General features: G+C 44.0%; 1 protein-coding gene across 1 annotated transcript; it reads left to right on the plus strand.

Annotated features, from left to right (window-relative positions):
* Positions 1-1,984: 1,984 nt before the first annotated feature.
* Positions 1,985-13,272, plus strand: pkdccb (protein kinase domain containing, cytoplasmic b). The gene is made up of 7 exons (XM_053435370.1): positions 1,985-2,660; positions 3,682-3,822; positions 6,069-6,340; positions 6,692-6,771; positions 7,066-7,173; positions 11,668-11,844; positions 12,247-13,272. Exons 1-7 carry the CDS (start codon positions 2,076-2,078, stop codon positions 12,351-12,353), a joined length of 1,470 nt encoding a protein of 489 aa, XP_053291345.1. The 5' UTR covers positions 1,985-2,075; the 3' UTR covers positions 12,354-13,272.
* The last annotated feature ends 2,693 nt before the right edge of the window (positions 13,273-15,965 follow it).

Genomic DNA, 15,965 nt, shown 5'->3' on the forward strand with positions numbered 1-15,965 from the left:
CTCTGAGGGGCCACGCTGGAGAAAGAAAAAGGAGGTGATATATTGGAAGAAAAGCAAAGATCTGGGAAAGGAGGGTGTGAGACAGTTCTGGGGAGATCAAAGTTTTATTTCTGGGTTTAAATAAGAAGCAGAGACAGCAGTGGGGGGGATTTCTTTTACATTTTTTTATTTGAATAACTTAGCTTTAGTAAGTCATGATGTGGAGAACTGATTCCTGCACAGTCCAAACACATTTGCATGTTGAAGTTTCAAGTGTTTCTGTGACTGATCATGTTCTTATGGGACAAAGGTTCTGCTGTGTTGGTGGTACATACTTTTCTGAACAGCCTGTGTTGCAGCTGACACTGCTAATGCCTTGTTGACTACAGACACTGATTAACTTACACTGTTGTGCTGGGCAGCCTGGCAGAAACACACACACACACATGCACACACACACACGCACACAAGTTAAAAAACATGCAAACCAACGCATATGCAAAGCAAGACCAAGACCAAAACACACACACACACACACACACACACGCACACGCACACGCACACACGCACACGCACACATGCTACACAAGAAGAGAACATGCAGACCAACACGTAAGCAACGCATGACAGGCACTTATGGATACCAGACCCACACACACACACACACACACACACACACACACACACACACACACACACACACACACACACACACACACACACACACACACACACACACACACACACACACACACACACACACACACACACACACACACACACACACACACACACACACACACACACACACACACGTAATGAGAGGCTGAAGAGAGAGGAGGGGGTTTGGCTTCTGGCTGGTGCTGAGGTGACAGCCGTGGTAATTTCCTGTGGCAGATTTCTTGGAAACGCTTCATTACAGCTTCACTACTTCCTCCAGATCTGTGAAATACAGTCGTATAAATACACATTCAACAAGAGAAGGGAGTGGGTGGAGAAAAGTAATGCGCTTCTGATAACATGCATAGATTTAATATATGACTTTAAAACAAAGGATAAGGCTGCTGATCATTGAGAAATCTATCTCAACAAGTGACGTTGCTTTGAGGGAAATAAAAAGGTGTTTTGCTGCCACCCATTGGACAGATTGTGGAGGTGTGTACATGCGTGTCCTGAGTCTGTATGGATGCGTATATCCTGATAACTATGGGGTTTTAATTATAAAGGGGCACGTGCTGAAAATAACAGCAACATTTCACTCTATTTATCACCAAAACATTTAAAGACATTGTTGCGTATCACTTTTTTTTACCAGGTTTACAGCAGCATTTGGGAACTTTGTTATGTTTACTTTTTTTGCAAAGATATATGAAAGATCATGCCAATGTTACATCTGAATATAAAATTCCGAGCCAAATATTAAACCTAAATGTTAAACGTAACTATTAAATCTAAATACTGAATCTAACTGTAAAAGTCAAGCTTAATCTGAATGTTAAATCTAAATGTTAATTCCAAATGTAAATCTACTGTCAAATTTAAATATACATCTTCAATCTGAATCCAAATCTAAATTCTAAATCTAAATCTAAATCTAAATGGCAAATCTCATTCAAAATGTTAAATCTGAAATGTAACCAGATCACACCACTAGCTTTAGATTACATGAATCAGGACACTCACAAAACTACATTAACATTATATTTTACTCACATTTCAGGTATGTACATTTATTTGTGTTACTGTTAAATAAAAAAACGTGGATTATCATGAGACATATAAACAAGTAAGTAAAGTAAATACGTGTAAGTAGTCTGACGAAGTGAAGTGAAAGCATGGAGGCGCTTGTGCACGCGGGCCTGAGCTCTCCTGCAGAGTCTCAGCGGGTGTAAAGTTACGAGCGCACAGGACACACCTCCAGAGGGAGTTCCTCTCCGGGTGGAGGTGGAAACAAGGAGCTGATCACTTCTCCTGCTCCGAAGTCAGGAGGAGTCTTACCTTCCATTTGGAGCGAGCGGTCGTCGGAGCCCGCGGCCGTGCGCCCCCTTTCTATCCCCCTCTCTCCAGCCGCTGAGGCCGTGCCAGCGAGAGGAGAAATGCCCGAGATGGGCAACTCTTTACGCGCGGCTGCGCTCCTGGCGTTCGTGGTGCTGTCGATCCTCGTGTCACTGCTGGTCAGCAGCGTGCAGCAGTACGGGGCGAAAGTAGCGCACTTTTCCAACGCGACTGTTTCTGCCGCTGATGAGGAGCAGCTCCGCGGGGCGTTGATTTATCAGCTCCAACAGAGGCGCAACGAAATCCTTCCTCTGCTGTTACCTGAGGATGAACCGTCCGAGGGAACCCGACTCGCTCCCCAGCTGGACTCCTTTGTGGATTACAATCTGTGGAATGAAATCACGCACGGCTCCAGGAAAGCGCATATGGATGAACTGGGCTGCGACTCCCTGGTGGACATGCAGGCTGTGGAGGTCCTGGGCTCTGGATACACCAAACTGGTTGTCAAAGTGAATCTGGCTGGAGGTCAACCGGTGGCTTTAAAGCTGGTCAACGAGCAGGGAATAGACATGGGGAAGTGTGTTGAGGATTTTAAAGACCCGCAAGGCTGCCGGGAGCTCGTCTCCTACAAACTGCAGAAAGAAATAGTCCTGTTACAGAGGCTGCAGCATCCAAACGTCATAAGGGTGAGGTTTGACTTTTGTTTTTCTTCTGTGCATCAGTTCAAACACTTCATTAATCCAGTAAATCGTTCAATTTGAGTCCAAACGCCCAAACAACGTCGTAGAGAATGTTTTATTTTAAATTGAGGTCAACCTGTGGCCTTAAGAGTGATCAGCGAGCAGAGGATAGATAAGGGGAAGTGTGTGGAGGATTTAAAAGACCCACAAGGCTTCAGTAGCTCTTAAAGAAATAAATAATGTTACATAGACCATCCAAACGTTGTATAGGTTTACGTGTGACCTTTGTTTTCCATGCGTGCATCAGTTGAAATACTAAAATGAACCATTACCATGTGAAGTTAAAGTTCCAAAACCCAAACAACATTGTAAAGAGTATATTTCATTGCACGGCTGAGGAATGTGTTGGACGTCAGGAGCTACTGGAAATACTGATGGAATATTATTAAGACTTTCCATAATCCATGCACCGCTGCTCACATTTTCCTTTGTCTCACACACAGCCGAGTCAAAGAAAGGCCTCATTGGCTTTGCAGGACTTTCCCATGTAATTAAATTAAATTCGCTGACCCCACTCTGACCCCTGGGTCCAGTTTGGCGAGAGCTGACAATGTGCCTCTGTCCTCCCTGCTATCCCTGGTTGCATCTGAAACCCCCGGCGGTTATTCACTCAAACCATTACAGCCCAATTTAGAACTAGTTTGAACTAAACGACTGGGTTTGCAGCTTGCGTCCAACTGGTCGTGTGACAGCAGTGCGCACGGCAGCTCGATTAAACTCACAAGTGTACGGACCACATTCCCCCTGTTGGCTATAATGTGATTTTATTGTCACAAGTTTGAGCTGCAGGGAGTGAGGCTGGCAGAACACCGTGTCCTCTCAGTTTACACTCACACAGACAACTTCCAGCCTGTTGCTTTGACTGATATCTGCACAACTAAATGCAAAAAAGAGAAAAAGTATGTAATTGATCTCTTTTTGTGCTTGGCTTTACCGCGACTAACTCCAGTTGTTCTCCACCCCACAGCTCAAAGGCCACTGTGCAGGAGACTCAAGAGTCCAGGGAGGAAGAGGAGAAGAGAGAGGAAGAGTCACGGTCATTCTCGAGCAGGGGAATCCTCTCCAGATGATCCAGCTGCTCCAGAGCCCCTGGGAGGACAGATTCAGGGTAAGCCCGTCAGCTTCCTCTCTTTTAGCTCTTGATGCGCACGCCCTGTCATTTAGCCTGTACAGTGCACCACACACACTCACTCACACACACACACACACACGCTGAAGAAGAGCGCACGTATCCATGTGCTAGCCCTCGCTCTTCTTCACCAGAAAAGATGAGGGTTGAGGGGTCTTGGACATTTGAAACCGCTGGAGGTCCGACATCTGCCACTCAGTGTATTTGATCAGGCTGAGGTTGAAAATGGAGATGGGTCCTGGAGTTAATCCACTGGAGGCGAGGAATTTCAGACAAACACACACACACTCACACACACACACACACACACACACACACACATAGAGGTTTGGTCAGCTATCCTTATTAGGACTTTGCACTATCAATTGTGGACAGCCAAACCAAAACCTTGTATTTTACTTGATAGGTTTCTAACCATAATCAATTCATGCAGGACCGTTACCACCATTCACATATTGTTAACCTCAACCAGGACCTCAGAAATTAAGTTTTGACTCATTAGCACAGGGCTTTGCTCCCAGTGAGGTCTAGTGGTCCTGACAAGGTGAGTGTTTAGACTGGTAAAGGTCAGACACACACACAGGGAGCTTCAGCTCAACCCCCATCACAGGTATGCTCACAGTGGGAATCAACTCAGGCCGAATTCACACTGCAGGGATCCAAGTATGTGTGAGTGTGTGTTTGTGTGTGGCTCTGTGTGTCTTTGCGCATGATTGTGTTTGAAAGAGAAAGTAAGAGAATGAGTTGCAGCGGGCAGAGAAGCATGGGAGCATACGTGTTTTTTTTCTTTCTGGATTAGCAGCAGTAACATGGCGGTCTGCGAGTATCATCGCCACGCCGGGCCTCATTTTGGTCCATCACACAAGCAGCCGTTCATAATACCCCCCCCCCCCCCCCCCCCCCCCCCCCGAGCTGCTCGGCCCATTTCAGCTACGTTGCATCTGCGCAGGCTACAGTAATCCACGGGTGTTTGGTTTCACCCAACCCTGCTTTTACAGTGCTCCGATCCCACCGGGTGACGTCCGAGAGACTCGCGGCATTACCTAACACTGTGGCTATGTTTGCAGTGTGACAGGATCATTTCATGCTCTGTCAGTGCGTGGCAAATGCCTTTTTATTTTGCCTGTAGTGGCCTACTTATTTTCCCTTTCTGTTTTTATTATAGAGATTTAAAAGGCTACTATAAAAACAGTCGGAGGAAATGGTTTGCAAATGTGGTCAGGGAAACGTCATAAAAGCAAATAACTCGGGTTTATGCAAGACTTGACTTTTCATGTTTTTTACCATTTTTAGCTTTTTCATCAAACGTCATTATATTGTCCGATGTGTCACTTTCAGGAAGAAACCACAAAAGGAACTCATCCGGTGCTATCGACATTTTAAAAAGCTTCTAATTTGACAAAATTGGAAGAAGATACCAGAAAATATAACTATTGCGTTTATTATTGATTCAACTGGCAAAACTTTAAATTAGTAAATTAATCAAATCCGAGATTGGCAGACAATAAATCAGCAACACCTTTTGATAGTGGAGTAATCACTTTCTAAGCAAAAGCTAGACAAATTATTTTAGGTTCTCCAGAGAGAATTTTTGCTGTTTTTCTTTCATTTTTTCTTTCAATTTTTTGGATATTTGACTTGTTTTTCAAAAGCAGTAAACTTTGTCTTCAGGAAATCATGATGGGTTTTATGAATGTTATAGTTAATGGCTCAAATAATTAATTTTGTAAATATTTAAAGGCCCCCCTACATATATATCAGTCTTCTATATATGACTGTTTTTATCCCTGGGATATTGTTGAAAAAGTCCATATTGTGAAATATTTCCATGTTAAGAAAGTAAATGCTATTTTCCAATCCGCCTTCCGACAAAACCAACAAGAAATGCACAAAGCATAAACTCCTTGGTGTTTTTTTCTGGTATATTTAATTAAGATCACTGTGTTGGAAATGACTGATAACAAACGTGAAGGTAATAATCATTACATGCAGCTTAATGTCAAATGCTTAAAAACAGTGTGAAATGAGCCTGCTATAACATCTTGAATTGATTGAATTTTTTGTGTTCATTAAAGTTTGAAATGATAGAAAAAGCCAAAAAATAGCACATCCACACTAAGCTTACTTCCTAGTTGCCAGACCAGTATGTTCCTCCCTGTCAGAAATTGGGTGCAGTTAAACCAACTATCCAGCTGATCAGGTTTCGTCATGTGCTCTCTCCCCAGGTTTGTCTGGACCTGGTGAGGCTCCTCCACTTCCTCTCCCAGTCTCCTCTGGGCTCTGTGGCCCTGCTGGACTTCCAGCCCCGCCAGTTTGTCACGGTGTCTGGCGAGCTGAAGCTCACGGACCTGGACGACGCCAGCGCGCAGGAGACCACCTGTCGGAGCGACGCCGACTGCACCCTGCAGTTCCCTCACAGAAACTTCACCCTGCCCTGCTCGGCCGGGGGCGTGTGCGAGGGCCTGAATGAGAAGAGGAACATTTACAACGCCTATAGGTAAGAAGGAGCGACAGTTTAACTGGTTGATGGATGTGTGACGGATGGACGGAGCGGCTGCCACATGGATGATTCCTTAAATACAGGCCGAGCTGACACCTTAACTGTTGTCGACAGTAAAGACATCCAGCAGAAAATTTGCAGTTACATGGAGGAGATAAATTAATAAGTAGTTCCAGTGGGAAAAAAACGAGAGTTTCCCCTCTAGAAAGCCGTCGGATTTCTTTTGACAGCTTTATGGACTGTTTGTTTTAACACCAATGGGAGACAAGTCATGTTCTGTGAGGACTATGTGATGGGGCTTGTCTGTTTCTCTGTCTGTCTGAGTGAGTTGTCTCTGCTTGGCCCCAGGTATTTTCTCACCTACCTGCTGCCGCACCAGGCCCCGCCCGGCCTCACACACCTGGTAGACCACATCATGAACTCCACAGGTGAGGACTAGAGACGTCTCGACATGACGGGACGCCGTTGTGCTATTGAAGCTCCGAAAGTAAATCACGCCAATATTGGAGGCGTGTAATTAAGTGTGCTTCTTTTTAATGAGCCTCGGCAGTGTGCCCCGCGACGTGTAAAGCAGTAATGAATACAAGTTGTTATCTGTCGAGATCACACAGCGAGGATTAGACAGGAGAGCTTAGTGGAAAATAAATCATATATGTTGGATGACTTCACGCATCTTGTCAGTTCGATCTTCTCACCAGACTTCGTGCTTTGTATGTGTCCAGGGGAGCTCAGGGCTGACATCAATCAGACGCTGGAGGCCTTTGAACACATCCTCCTCCTCTACAAGTCTGGCCTGCACCTGGACAACCTGCCTCCATCAGTAATCAGAGGTACGAGCTTGTGGAATGAAGGTCGCTTTTGTTTTTATTATAAAGTACAGTCGGCCCGCACGCTTCACCTTTTTTTTTTTTTTTTTTTGCGGATTCACTTATCGAGAAAACTCCGGCAGCCTTCACCACCTTCATTTTGTGTCTTTAGAGAAAAATGAAAGGGGGGGGGGGGGGGGGTTCTCCCATTCATGCTGTTTTGACAGGTTTATTAGGCAGCTGGAATGAAAGGACCAGAGCAACAAAGTGGGATTAATCCTGCATGTCTCCGGCTCACAGAGCACAGTCGGCCCCTCATTTAACCAAACAGCGCCGGGATTACATCCAGTTTTTCTATACAGAAGAAAAAAAATTATTTAGTTATTTTCGCCTTTCAGAAAAGTGATATGAGCAGAGCTACGGACATTTCCCTGAAATGCTCCAGAGGGACGGTACGTGAGAATGCACATGTCCGAGTCAGTTAGTCCTGACATTTCCCCAAAACTTCACCTGCCAGGTAAAGTGCTATAAACATAAACAGATGATTTCTGCAGCGGAATTAACACGTCTGAATGTTCCAGACCTTTTTCCTGTTTTTGTGAACTCGTCTGACCTGGACAATCTTCTGCGTCATGTAACAGGAAAATGTCCAGAGTTCGTTTCTAAAATCGACTATAGAGATTTCTTCTTGAACTTTACTCTAGTTAACATACTATTTCCTTTTTAAATGGTCCTACAAACCAAAGATTTTGATCTCACTTTTCTATACTCTCGCTCTAAACCCCAGACGTCCCTCACATTTCTTCTCTCCAACTCTCCGCCCCGCTCACTCTCCGCTCCTGCGCCCCTCACCCCTCCCGCCATATGAAATATTAATAACAGAATGACTGGCCCGCGTTCCTGTGGTGAGATTTTTCCCGTCCCCCAGATGCTGGAGTGTTTATATAGCAGCGCTTTGTGAATTTAATCACACATTCAGGGTAAAGAGGCCTGGGCGCTGAGGCTGACATCGAGAGAGAGTGTTTTAGTTTAACAAGTTGGTGCCTTGAGCCAACGCTGCTGCCGCTGAGTGTGTGTGTGATAAGACCTCGAGAATTGTGTATATTCTTTTGCCATATTTTGGTTCTTGTTGATACAAAAGTAGTTGCTGGACAAACTGGGTGGAATTTGTTTAGTCAAACTTAGTTGAGCTCTGTTTATAGTTTGACACGGGGAAATATACTTCAGTTAAAACACAGCTAAAGGTAGCAGCAAGTACTTTCATTCATCCTGCTGATTGGAAAAGGTCTGGCTCTGTTCAGAAAAAATCTGCATATACCCGTAGCAGAAAAGTAAAAAAAAAAAAAAAAGACATGTTATATCTTGTTTGTTTGAGGCTCTACTGGCTGATGACAGGACTTTATTAAAGCTGCTCTCAGCCGGGAGCTGAACTCTGGACATCTGCCCGAAGCTCTCACATCCGAGGGGCTGGATGTGAGAAGGCAAGTGTATGACTCCCTTGCTCCGGACATTTTCTGGAACTTGTCCTGCCAGTCCCAAAGTAAATTGTCCCTGGGTTTCTAACATGCAATGGATGGGGGGAAAAAAGAGGCATATAGGTAGGAAACACAGACAAACAGGTCAACTTGTAAACACAAGATTCCAGAGCTTTAGACTATAAGGGCCAACGCTGGTGCCAATGGGCTTTGGACAAGTTAATCCTCAGCTTGTAGTTTTAACATTCTTTTTGATTTAAACAAATAAAGTATGATGTAATGTTTATTTATGGAGTTTGAGAGGTGTTGATAGGTGGCTTTTTGGACAGAGCAGGTCTTAGCCTGGCATCAGCAGAGTGTTGCCTTTGTATGTGGTCTGGAACGTCTCAGTACATTCTTGATTTCGAAGGGCTGTTATCAGCATTCCCAGACCAAAGCACTTCTATACGCATTGGATAGACCTGCAGTCAGTCGGAGCAATGAGCCGGTGACATAGACGCTACTTTCAGAAAATGTTCGGACCGGATTTTTCTAGATATTTTCTGGATACTGGACCAACACAGCAAGTCGGACCGAAAGAACTCCTGAAAGCCATAAAATTTGAGCATAAGACAAAACATTTTTGGTAAAAGGGTATGAACTCTGAAAATTGGTACTGGACAATTCCTGGAGTTCACCATTTACATATGAGGAATACAGCAGGAGATGTTTGGGTTAGATACGGGAAAATGACAAGGGGTGGAGCCTGAAGGAGGCAGGACATCACGGATCAATGCCTCTGCAGCAATCACGTATTTGGACCTTATCACCAAATGATAAGGTCCACATACGTTTGGACACGCGGCAACTGACTCAGACATTTTACATTCTCACGCACGGCCCTTCCGGACTTCAGTTTGTGTGTGAAAGCAGCTTTAGTGTGTCAACAAACGCTGTGTGTTTGTTCTTCTTTTCAAGGATAATAAACATGCCATCCAGTTTGTTTAATACGACCTCTGTACGCAACCTCTCCAAAGCAGAGGCAGCCATTTTGGTTGTTGATGAAACAGCTCCGGTGGCGCTACTCTTTCCAACCCAAGCCATTGTAGATGTATGCTTGTAATTGAGCCAACCCGTTTCAGGACGGATGGAGCTGTCTGAAACGGGTGGAGAGCCAGAACCATGTTTGAAAGCGAATAAACACGAGCTCGCTGAAAAGCTCTTGCCGGGCTAACTGTTTACACATATCTCACTCCGTGTGCAGAGCTAGCCGGCTGGTAACCGTAGCTGTATATCTATCGGACAGCTATTAATGTGGTTGGATCTCCCCGCCGAACTCTGCAAAGAAAGAGCGAAAAAGTTTATCTCCACAAATGTCAAACCATTCCTAAAAGTGATGAAACAACCAGGGTAGAAAAACGAAAGACCAAAAAAACATGAGCTCACTAACTTCTCGTATGAGGAGAGAAAAAAAATCGGAGTCGCAGCCAAACACACAAACACAAAGCTTGATAAAAGAAGCCAAATGGCCACACAGCTCAAAGAGGAACACGGTGTAACAACATGAACGTGCGTGTGTGTAGAGGGGAAAAAAAGATGCTGATCACGTACCAGGTCCTAATTTGAAATTGCTGACAGATGGAGATTCGCTGGTAATGTAACTTCTCCAGCTGAGGGCATCAATGATTGGATAAAGAATCTGGTAAATTTGTTTCTATAAAGACAGCTGCAAATACAAAATTATGTTGCAAGGATCCAATTTATGTATGTATACTTACTATACTGATTCTATATATAAATACAAAGGGAACACTGTTTCCTGTTGTTCATCTTATACACAGAGAGCTTATATTTATCCGGCTCTCTCTGTGCAGCGTTTGAGGCCCGACAGTCTGCGTCTCCCCGGCAGGCCTCATTTTATTTTCTCCCCCGAGGAGGATCGTCCAAATACTCCTTCTCCTTGTTCGCTTTTCTCAGAACAAGAAGGTAGAACGTCGCGTCTTTAACCTCTCAACAATGCCCCTACACACATACTCACACACACACACACACACACACACACACCACATGTCCTGCCATTTAAGAAGGTTAACAGTTTGTAACCATGTGCCTCCTCCATACGCTCACTCACAGACTAGGCTTTTGTCCATTTCTGCATGTGTGTGTGTGTGTGCGTATGAGTGTGCCTGTGTGTGTGCGTGCATGCATACTTCTTTCTCATGGCTCCTGCTAATGTGTAGCAGATGATTTAAGGCCAGATCCACCAGAAGTCTGACTGGGAGAATTATAATGATGAATGAACACAAATGTTTGGCAAGAGGAAGGTGAAGTTATTTCTCTCTTAAGTGCAGAGCAACTGTTTGTGAGACAAGAGCCTAAGTTGGTGTTTTTTCCTTTTATAAAGTCCAGAATAGATGTTCCTCATTGTCGTTAAAAGAAGAAAACGATGAAAAATAATAAGCAATATTTGTTTTCTATGTGGCTTTTTTTCGGGGGGGTTTTGTGGTCTCTGTTTCTCGGTTGTGTGGATTTGCTGCTTTTCTTTTGCTTGTGTGAAACTGGTTTTGGGTTCTGGACAAAGTCAAGCAAAGCATGTCTTGGGTTTTTCTTTTAGACCAAATGGTTACGAAATAATTGCGAGTATTGCAAATGAAATCATTATTATTCAGTCTCTTCAGATGCAACCCTTTGTCATTAGAACTGGCGACAGAAAAGGGATGTAAATCAAAACCCACATGCAGAGGACATTGGAATGTTTGGGTTAGGAATATACATTACACTAGTAATGTTTGTCATTTATCATCCTAAAGTTGAATTTTCACTTTAAATGTGTCAATCATAACCTCAGTAATCCCTTGGACTCCCTGTAGACGTTCTTCAGTTACATGTTTTCCTTGTTGCTCCTCTTCGACTTCCTATCAGTTGTCTCTGCATTCTGCGCCGCGCTGAATTAGTGTCCCCCACGGGGATCATTAAACTTTCCTCTCGCCCCCAGAGAGCGCTTCCAAAATCTTTCAGCAACCTCATTTCATTGAAGTGGCATCTCTGTGTCTCCTGTGGTTAGATTACACCCTGATCCGAGGTATGGGAACCTCCGGGAACGTGGAGTACCGCTGCTGGCCGTCCTACAGCCAGCAGGGCTGCGTGCTGTCGGTCCACAGCGCCAAGGAGGCGGCGTTCATCTGTAACTCCCACACGCAGTGCAACAGCTTCACCCTGACTGGACAGAAGACGTGGACGGGTTAGTAAAAGCAGCAGATAAACTCCTCTCTTTCTTCTGTTATCTGATCCCAAATTGTGTCCGATTTGCTTTCTTCTCAAGAAGCTCGGTCTTAAATACAGTTTTACAACTCGCACACATAAACACATAACACAAATCAAATGGGCTTCATGCACAAACACTGGAAACGCTCTGTGATAAGTTTTTCGGAGTTGGCAACTAAATCCAGTTTGCCACATGATTGAGGCTGCTGAGTAGACACACTGAGCCACAAATTCTTTAATCTTTTGATGAAGCCTTTTAAATGATGCAATGTACACAGTTATTAAGGATATCGAGTCACAGCATGTTGCTTAATTGATGTTGCAAACGTGTTAAACATGGTTCTTATTCTTTGGCTTTCTTTCTCTTGTCTTGTCGCAGGGCGCCTCCTGGCCTCCTTCAGGAGCGGCTTCAGTCATCTGGTGCCCGGTGGGACGTCAGAGGTCTACGTGAAGAAAACCAAAGCCCCCGAAACGTCCACGGCGTGACGCGAGGAACCAACAGAGCGGCCCTGTATTGAACTTCCTCTGAGTCGCTGCGGAGTGAGGATGAGAGCGAACGCACAGCCGGTGATGTGAAGCAAAGCAAAACGTTGCACTCAAGATGAGAGACAGTGTCCTCCTCGTGAAACATGATGCACGCAGCTCGTCTCTGTGGGTTCACGGAGACGAGCGCAGGGGACGACGCGGCGTTTGAAGCGAGGCGAGTGAATGTGATGTATTTATAGGGCTTCTGCTCGGTGACTGTTTGATCTGCCTGCCAGCTCACTGCCTCTGCCAACTACTATTTAAAGGGATTTCCCTTCAGGTACAATTAAGGAGGGAGAGCCTTGTGCCCTTGACATGTTTTTGTTTTTTTTCTACCATGTCTTTATGCGCCATGTGTGTTGGCTCTCGTTGTGAGGCCGGGTCCCTGTAGTAGGACTTTCAAGCCAAAGAGGTAATGAGAACAGCCACTGCAGCTCAGCGTTTGAAGCCTGAGGACGAGAAAAGAAAACAAGCTCTTATAGAAATACACTTTGCTGTTAATGCGCTGAGGTTGCGGCGGTTTTTTCACGGTTCCCTTGCTTAGCTGCGCTGTGGTACGAGGGGGAAACAACCATGTAAGCATTTACACATAAACAACGAGCATCGATGATTCAAACCATTCCAGAGTCTGTTTTACATACTTTTGTAAACTTAGTTTTTCTAGTGCTTAGTTCATAAATATTTATATGATCAAAATTAAATGTAAATGTTCTTACATGATTGTGCATTTTAGCTTATACGTGCACCTTGTGGGTGAAACCTTTTATTTTCAATGAAAAATTATTCACTTCAGTGTCTTTTTTTTTTTTTTATACCTCACTTATTGTAACTGTACAGTTTTACAATTTGTAATTATATAAATGTATTGTTTTTAATTTTTGCTGTTGTGGTCATTTGCATTTTTAATTCATTTAAGTGTCACCGTAATTATCAGGTTTTTATTTATTTCTCATTAGCACGTGTGCGGGGGTGTGTGTGTGTCAGTGAGGGAGGGGAAACTTGCATGTGTATACTGACCTGGTTTTGTGTGTGTTTAAGTCTTTTATCTGATCGCGTGCCCCCACATCAACAATCTGTGGCCCTTCTGAATGGGTGAGGCTGCAAACCTAGGGAGCTCCGCAGAGTTTGCACAATACCAGAGGAATGCATTGAAATGCAGCGTCATGCTGGGCTCATTATTAGCCTTAATTAATACATGTAAATTAGCTTACTTACTGGCCCCTTTCTTATGTTGAGGGGAGCGGCATTACTGTTAGACAAAGACAGTCATCGGGGACAATCAGAGCTCGGTCTGTGGTTTGCACACGAATGGGCTCCCCATCTGTGCCTGCCAGGAGGAACCTGGGGAGGCCGAGATAATGGCAGGACTGCAGGGTGGCAGACTGGGGGATATGTAAGGTCAGGAGTTGTAGTATCAGGATTCATCAGCCACAGAGTTTCTGGTGAGACAGACCGACATGTGATAACACATAAATATATCATCCCCAGACTCCTCACATATTTCAGTATATATGTAATCTGATTTAATCTGAATTCTAGCCCTTAAAAAAGTCTTACATGATTAAATATGATCCACTAGGTCTTACATATGTTTAGGTAAGTGTTAATTATGTTAACACCACTTCTGTTATGCTTACAAATTAGTTCTTGTTTTAAGAGAAATGTTTTGGCGGCTGTCTCTACCTGTCGCTGGAGATATAACAAGATGTTTGCAGGGTTGTTCTCTACTCGGCTACTCCACTTTATCGTTAATTATGGGGAACCGTAAGTAATGCTGGGATTCTGATATTGTAATAGGTGTCGAATTTGAGATATTACTGTTTTTAAAAGTCTTATGTTTAGCTTGTTGAAATCTGCAGAAAACCTTCTAACAGGGAAACGTTTAATCCTGATCTGATCCGACTGGCTGGAGAAACACAATGCAAAAAAAAATCATAATGAAAAACAAGAATACCAGATTCCAAATAGTTTTGTGGTGATTCCTTTACCATTCAGCCATACCACCGACTTGAAAGGACATGTCCTGTCTAGAAATTACACTTTTATGGCTGAGACACAGCAGGGAGGCCTCAGGGTCCTCTTTGGCTCATGTTGGCCCCCTTTTTGTCTGGACAAAGCTGAGTGATTAGAGTCTGATTCTGGAGATTAGGAGTCTGAGTCACATTAGATAAAAACCAAACCAGCTCACTGGACCAACACAGCAGGTCTGACTTGAAGTACCGGGGGAGGAAGGGGAGGGGGTGACCTACAAGAGTGTGTGTGTGTGTGTGTGTGTGTTTTGTCTATGCAACAGTGAATAGACTCAAAGACCTGCTGATAGCCACAAAAATCTAAACATTAAACAAAGTCTGCTGCGGGGAAAGTTCTTATTTGCTTTCTTAAGCTGCTTTCAGATGTGAACTCTGGAAAAAGTCTAGAAAACTGGGTCTGACAGGTCCAGAGTTTCACACATGAAGAAGGCAGCCGGGCCGATGCGTTCACATCAACAGGAAAATCTCCAAAACATTCAGGGGAGGGGTGGCGCCTGGGTAGAACATGCAGGAGACAGGACATGATGTATCCTGAGATACTTTTGAGGTTTCTTTTCAGTTGTGTGTCTGTTGTGTTTTTGAAATGTCACAAACACGCCCACTCGACTGCTGTAATCTCACATCTGATCATTCGCCAATTTTACGAACATTTTACAAGGGGGCCAGCAGGAAAATGACATGTCTGAAAGTAGCTTTACAATTAGATAATCATATGACATGAGCAACTAATTAGCCTAGGTTAGCTCATAGCCTGTGACTAGTGAATTGATTTAGTTTAGTGATGGCATTGATCGATAAAGGTTCCAAGAAAACGTTAAACCCGAGTTCACACTACACAACTTTAAAAGTCCGCGGACTTCGTGACTTGCTGTCTTGCGATCGAGTCCCTGCATGTGTTTTGAGTTTATACAACAGGACTGACTGGCTACAAGGGGTCACTCACTACATGATCTTTCACCAGGAGAAACCCCCGACTGGTCCCAAACTACATTTGATCACATGGAAGAAGTCAGCAAGCTTCTCTAATGGCATCTTTGATAAAGTTCATACACAGCGATTGGCAATTGCTGATTTTTATATGACCTACCATGCAGATTGTAAACCAAGGGAAACAGCTAACTGGGCTCTGTCCAGACGAGGGCTAGGCGTCAGTGGTCCTTTCAAAGAAACCACCTGGCACACAATCCCATGAAACATGGTGATTTATCATTTTTACAAGTCCATAATTGATCAGATTAAATGAACAAGTTATACCATGTGTAGCGAGTATAGTTTACAGCCACTAATAAATGATTAGTTGTTTCCCAGCTCTGTGCTAAGCTAACTAGCTGCTAGGTGTAGTTTTCGTATTTACATTTGAAACTACTTTATATCCACCTACTCATCATCTTGTCAACTGGGCTTTTCCTTTAAATTGCTTTCTTCCTCCAGGACACAGATCCAGGCTAACAGTCATATCTCAGTGATCGGAAAAAGTCAAACTCCGACTCACGAAGCCAGTCACACAACATAACTTTTGAATCGTTTATATTCACAAATAAGG

Source organism: Pleuronectes platessa, chromosome 11 (assembly GCF_947347685.1).
Source record: "Pleuronectes platessa chromosome 11, fPlePla1.1, whole genome shotgun sequence".
Taxonomy (NCBI): Eukaryota; Metazoa; Chordata; class Actinopteri; order Pleuronectiformes; family Pleuronectidae; genus Pleuronectes; species Pleuronectes platessa.

What these genes read in the sequence shown, in the direction of transcription:
- pkdccb (XM_053435370.1), top strand. Translation starts at nt 2,076, where the DNA reads ATGCCCGAGATGGGCAACTCTTTACGCGCGGCTGCGCTCCTGGCGTTC. An exon ending in AGCATCCAAACGTCATAAGG is followed by an intron (nt 2,661 to 3,681) that starts GTGAGGTTTGAC and finishes TCCACCCCACAG; the next exon opens with CTCAAAGGCCACTGTGCAGG. An exon ending in CCACATCATGAACTCCACAG is followed by an intron (nt 6,772 to 7,065) that starts GTGAGGACTAGA and finishes GTATGTGTCCAG; the next exon opens with GGGAGCTCAGGGCTGACATC.